Source organism: Medicago sativa, chromosome 2 (genome assembly GCF_051527215.1).
Source record: "Medicago sativa cultivar Bolivia chromosome 2, Bolivia_mono, whole genome shotgun sequence".
Lineage (NCBI taxonomy): Eukaryota > Viridiplantae > Streptophyta > Magnoliopsida > Fabales > Fabaceae > Medicago > Medicago sativa.
Window position 1 is genome coordinate 48061552 of NC_140750.1, and position 6452 is coordinate 48068003.

A 6452-nucleotide genomic window follows, 5' to 3' on the forward strand; every position below is an offset into this window, starting at 1 on the left:
TCACCGTTTTTATAATGAATTAGCAAGTATCAAATCAATAAAACGAAAGTGGAGGCTTAATACTTGTTAATTCATAATCAAAAATATCAAGCGAAGTATCGAAAGATGAAGTTTTGATATTGGAACAAGTGAAATTAGACAAGGATTGCGAAACATGAGAATAGTCTAGCAAACCTTGAGACAATAAAGTTTCTTGCTTCAAGGATTTCAATAACAATCAACCATGAGAATAGGCGTGGTTGCTAGAGAAATACACTCACTGAGACCAGAAGGAGATGTGATAGGCTAAAGAGAAACTTATATTTAGAAAATAGGTCCAACATAAAGTTCTAGGTTTAGGTTTGGTTGTGAAGGATTTGTCACCATGACGAATCATTGTTGAAAGTCAATCAAATTCATAACTCCCTGTCGGAACGATATCTTTATTACTACATCGGTAAACCGTGCACTTGCGAATTTACTACATCAAGTTTTTGGCGTCGTTGCCAGGGAGTGATGCAATTTGATTAACCTTTTAATAGCGGTTGGATTGATTTTTCCTTTTTCTTTTACTTTTTATTTCTTTTCCTTTTACTTTTAACTTCTTGGGTTCTTATTCTTTTATTTGAAAAAGCAAAAGTCTTGGTGAATTCATTCCCGAGATCGACACATTCTTGAATAAGAGAAGGAGAAAAGCATGAAATAATAACGTTATGGCTGAGGAACACACTCTTAAGGAGTATGCAACCCCTTATACGGAAGAGACACATGCTATTATTGTCAACCCAACGGTTGAAAACAATAATTTTGAAATAAAGCCTGCACTTATTTACTTAGTGCAGCAAATTCAATTTTCCAAATCACCCATTGAGGATCCGAATTTTCATATTTCTTCTTTTCTAAGACTCAGTGGAAATTTGAAAGCAAACCAAGAAGCCGTAATGCTGCACCTTTTTCCTTTCTCTTTAAGGGATAGAGCTAGTGCATGGTTTCATTCATTGCGAAATGGTTCTATTACTTCATGGGACCAAATGAGGCAAGCATTCTGAACCGTCATAATATTCCTAAAGGCTTAGAAGTCCTCCATAAGGGTTCTAAGTCCTCTAGAAAGGCTCTAAGGCCTCAGAAAGGCTCTAAGACCTCTAAAAGGGCTCAGGCGCCCTCAAGAAAGGCTCCTGAGACTCTGGCGCGCTCGCCTTAAGGCACCGCCCTTCTAAGCTTCTAGAAACCTCTAGTAACTGCCTAAAATACACAAATACCCCTATTGCTTGGGAACCACGCGACCGAGACCTAAGCCCATGACAGGCTATAAATACCACTCTTGAGAGAATTATCAAGGCATCTAATCATCAGTCTAAACCCTAGCATACGATTCTTAACCCTAGGATCCCTTACCGTACTTTTGCAAGTACAGTTGGATACCCCTATTGCTTGGGAACCACGCGGCTGAGACCCAAGCCCATGGCAGGCTATAAATACCACTCTTGAGAGCATTCTCAAGGCATCTAATCATCAGTCTAAACCCTAGCATACGATTCTTAACCCTAGGATCCCTTACCGTACTTTTGCAAGTACAGTTGGCGCTGTCTGTGCGAAAAGGTAAAATTAGCCTTGACCACGCTTTCTGAATCGCAAATCGCGATTCGGGACCCCTCGAACTAAAAACTTCCAAATTGTAAGCCACTTTTACGACTTGGAAACCCTAACCCTTTCTCAACCAACCTAGGTCGCACCCCATGTACGGTCTAGAGAAAAGCCTCTCATCATGGCCACAACAAGGCTTTTTGACTCATACTCTTGCTTCCCAGTTGGTGGAGGCACTAAGTAGCCTTTGGGTATGACGAAAGGCTAAAGCTATGCATTAGAGAGGCCCTCTTTAATACATTAAGAAAAGATGTTCAGAGGGGCCAGAAAGACTCGGTCATAGGAACTTAGACCGCATTTCAATGTCGGGTTTAATAAGTACTCTCGGTCAATCATCTCATGATCCAGACGGTATGGGGTATAAGCACGTTTCTTGGAGCCGTTGCGAAGGGTGCTTGAGGGATGGGAATGGCGTCTGCCCGTATGCAACTGGCCAACAATTGTATCGAGCTACAGGCCCTTCTCATAAGATGTTGTAAGCACCGGGCAGGTGTCAGACTCTATACATCGTGTTACCACTTAGCAGAGTCCTGTGTTTTTAATAAACAGTCGCTACCCCCCTGGTATGTGCCGCTTTCCTAGTCCCTACGAACCCAGCTCGTCCAACTGAAGGAGCATAACGATGCCCTACATGCCTCAATGGAAACTATACAACAGAAACAACTTGAAGAAAAAGATGAGTCGAACCACGGTGAGATGGATGACCCTGAGCCACAGCCTTTGTCCGCCGAAATTTGGGGTGCGCCAATACCAGAAAACTTCAAGCCCCCTCATCTCTCTGTCTTCGACGGGAAGAGCGACCCCATGGAACATATCACGAACTTCAACACTCGCATAGTTGTAGTCGGAGCCCCAGACTCCCTCAAATGCAAACTGTTAGCCAGCACCCTCTCAGATGTTGCCCTACAATGGTACATGAATCTCCCACGCTTCTCCATCATCAGCTACCAAGACATGACGAGGAAGCTTATCCAACAATTCTCTGCAGGCCGCCATCGCAAGGTTCCCGCAACCAGCCTTTTCAACGTATGCCTGGGGCATAATGAGTCTCTCCGGGATTACCTGACAAGGTTCAATGACACAACTATTAAGGTAATCAACCGCAATCAAGAAGTGTTTGTAGGTGCCTTCCAGAACGGTCTAAGGGCGGGACAATTCAATGAATCCCTGGCTCAAAAAACCGCCGATTCCATGGAAGAGATAATCGCCAGGGCGGATTGTTACATCAAGGGTGAAGAGAGCAACGTGGAAAGGAAAGCAAGGGATGCGAAGGATCGTACGTCCAATAACATAGAACGGCGAACTTATCAACCAGCAGCAAGCAGGGACCATACTCCCTACAGGAGACCAGAAAGGCGACCTTATACGCCTTATTTTCACAAGCTGTGCCTACAAGATTTCACCCCTCTGAACACCAGACCAGAACATATCATGAAGGAAGTCTGCGAGACAAAGTTAATTCCAGAACTGATCCCATCGCGTTACCCCGTTATGGGAGCAGACAAGAACAAATGGTGCAAATATCACAAAATAAGGGGACATGACACCGACTCCTGCGTACATCTCTGCCAGGAAATCGAGAAATTGATACAAAGTGGAAAGTTAAGGGGGTACGCCCAAGAAAGAAGGAGTGGAAACAGAGGAAAAACAGATGACAAAAAAAGAAGAAACAAGCGAAGAAAAGAGACACATACTAAACACCATCTCAGGAGGATTTTTGGGAGGAGGGGAATCAAGTTCATCTCGAAGGAAGTTCGTATGACAAGTAATGTTGTGCCAAGAGTACGGGGAACAGATTCTCGAGCATGAACCCGATGTTTCCTTCACAGCCAGGGACTATCAAGACGTCGTTCCACACATCGACGACCCCATGGTTATCACTTTGCAAATTTTCAAGTGGGATGTAAAGAGGGTCCTGATAGATCCAAGAAGTTCTGCTGATATCCTATACTACGACACGTTTGATCAAATAGGCCTAGACCCGTAACAGCTACAACCCTTCAAAGGAACCCTGGCGGGCTTCACAGGTGAGTAGGTTCACGTACGGTGTTACATCACTCTCAGGACAACCTTCGGTAGCGGATCTCAAGCGAAAACCATTCGCGTCAGGTATCTTGTAGTAAACTCGCCAAGCTCATACAATATCATTATCGGCCGCTCTGCTTTCAATCTTTTGGGAGGTTTCCTATCTACCAAATTTTTAGTCGTGAAGTATCCATTAGACGGGGGGAAGATCAGGACCATCTGGGGCGATCAGAAGGTCGCGAGAGAATGCTATCACAACAGTCTACGACTGCAGAAAACCAGGAAGAAGTCTAGTAACGAAGTAACGCATGAAGTCAACATGATAGACCTCGACCCCAGAGAAGATTTCCAACAGAACGCCTAGAACTCACTGAAGACTTAAATGAAATCTCCATTGGTCCTGAAGTTCATCAGACAACTAAGATTGGTACGTCTTTAAGCCCCGACGAGGAGACCACCCTTATTGACCTGCTACAAAAAAATTTAGATCTCTTTGCCTGGCACCCTTCTGAAATGCCTGGGATGGAACTTGACATTGCCTGCCATCACTTATCTGTCAAGCCTGGCGTAAAACTGGTCGTGCAACGAAAAAGGAAGATGGGGGAGGAAATAAGGAAAGCTGTGGATGGTGAAGTAAAAAAATTAGTAGACGCCCGCTTTATCAGCGAAATAAAATATCCCACTTGGCTGGCCAATACCGTTCTCGTCAAGAAAGCGAATGGGAAGTGGAGAATATGCGTAGACTACACTGATTTAAACATGGCGTGCCCCAAAGATCCATACCCACTCCCGAATATTGATCACCTGATTGACAATGCATCAGGATACAAAACCCTGAGATTCATGGACGCCTATTCCAATTACAACCAAATAAGGATCCCTTGGACTCCCCTAAAACGACTTTTATGACCAATACCAAAACTACCACTATGAAGTCATGTCCTTTGGTCTAAAAAACCCAGGCGCCACTTTTCAGAGGTCTATGGATACGGCTTTTTCTCAACAAATAGGACGGAATCTAGAAGTATACATTGACGACCTGGTGGCGAATACAAAAGAAGGGCATAGCCATACAATTGACCTGGAAGAAATTTTGAGCCAGGTAAAGAAGTATAGAATTCAGTTGAACCCAACAAAGTGTTCTTTCGGAGTACACACAGGAAAATTCTTAGGCTTCCTCTTAATAAGGCGGGGTATCGAAGCAAACCCGGACAAATGTCAAGCGATCATCAACATGAGGAGCCCTTTTAACATCAAAGAAGTCCAACAGTTAACGGGAAGGCTGGCAACTCTATCTCGTTTCTTATCCTGTGCTGGCGATAAAGCTTTCACCTTTTTCGCCTCCATTAAAAAGAAGGAGAAGTTCAAATGGACGCCATAATGTGAAGACACCTTCCAACAGATAAAAAAGTTTTTATCTAGCCCGCCCGTTCTTTAGCGACCAAGTGCACACGCTGTTCTATTCTTTTATTTGGTGATCTCCGACAACGCCATGAGCACTGTCCTGGTAGAGGATTCTGACACGGGTGAAAAACCAATTTATTTTGTAAGCAGGGTATTCAAAGGTGCGGAACTATGATATCAGAAGATAGAACGCCTGGCTCTAGCGGTAGTTACAACAGCAAGAAAACTTCGACCATATTTTCAATGCCACAAAATTGTCGTCAAGTCAGATTATCCCATCAAACAAGTCCTTGGAAAACCGGAGTTGCCGGGAAGGATGGTAGCTTGGTCTGTAGAGCTTTCAGAATATGACGTTCAGTTCGTACCAAGAGGAAGAATCAAATCCCAAGTTTTGGTGGATTTCATTGGGGAATTCACCTCGCCAGCTCAGGGAGAGACTCCCTTTGTATGGCTGTTGTCCGTGGATGGATCTTCAAACTTGAAAGGCACCTGGAGCATGCGTGATCTTGGAGGGACCAAATGATATCCTCATAGAACAATCCCTCAGGTTCGAATTCAAAGCAAGCAACAACCAGGCTGAGTACGAAGCGTTGATCGCTGGTATGACTTTAGCAAAAGAGATGGGAGCTGAGAATTTAAGGGCAAAAAGCGATTCCCAACTCATAACAAGTCAGATCACGGCCGAGTATCAAACAAAGGACATTCAACTCATCAAGTATCTAGCTAAAGTGCAGGATCTCGCCAAGAGATTTACTTTCTTTGAAGCAGTCTACGTGCCACGAGAGCAGAATTCCAGAGCAGCCTTGTTGGCGAAACTCGCTAGTACCAAGCGACCAGGCAACAACAGAACATTCATTCAGGAGGTAATCGCCGCACCCAATACCAGGATTGAGGCAGTACACCACGCCGCCGAAGGCAAAGAAGGCTGGATGGAGCCATTACTCAGATATTTGACTGGAGCATTCACGCCCGCCAACAGCGAGGAAGACCAGATAGTCCGAAAACGAGCTTCGAAATTCGTCATCATCTCAGGCAATCTCTACAAATGAGGGCGAACAAATCCTCTATTGCGCTGTCTCGGTGAGAACGAGACGCGCCTGATTCTGCTAGAAGTACACGAGGGCGTGTACGGCAGGCATATTGGAGGGCGAGCATTAGCAGCAAAACTCCTCCGCGCAGGATACTACTGGGCCACCATGCTTCAAGATAGCTCCAATTACGTCAGGAGGTGTGACAAATGCCAAAGATTTTCGGATAAAAAGCACGTCCCGGCCCAGGAATTGACTTCCGTATACTCCCATTGGCCTTTCCATAAATGGGCAGTTGACATCGTCGGGCCCTTTCCTCTCGCCCCAGGGCAACTAAAATTTCTCATAGTAGGCGTGGATTACTTTACTAAA

General features: G+C 44.7%; 3 protein-coding genes across 3 annotated transcripts; all 3 read left to right on the top strand.

The window, feature by feature from the left end:
• Positions 1 to 692: 692 nt before the first annotated feature.
• On the top strand, positions 693 to 1028 carry LOC146947041 (uncharacterized). The gene has a single exon (XM_085748364.1). It carries the CDS (start codon positions 693 to 695, stop codon positions 1026 to 1028), a length of 336 nt encoding a protein of 111 aa, XP_085604490.1.
• A 1234-nt stretch (positions 1029 to 2262) lies between these two features.
• Positions 2263 to 3432, top strand: LOC146947042 (uncharacterized). Its single transcript, XM_085748365.1, has one exon. It carries the CDS (start codon positions 2263 to 2265, stop codon positions 3430 to 3432), a length of 1170 nt encoding a protein of 389 aa, XP_085604491.1.
• Positions 3433 to 5223: 1791 nt separating this feature from the next.
• Positions 5224 to 6101, top strand: LOC146947043 (uncharacterized). Its single transcript, XM_085748366.1, has 2 exons — positions 5224 to 5379; positions 5538 to 6101. Exons 1-2 carry the CDS (start codon positions 5224 to 5226, stop codon positions 6099 to 6101), a joined length of 720 nt encoding a protein of 239 aa, XP_085604492.1.
• Positions 6102 to 6452: the final 351 nt, after the last annotated feature.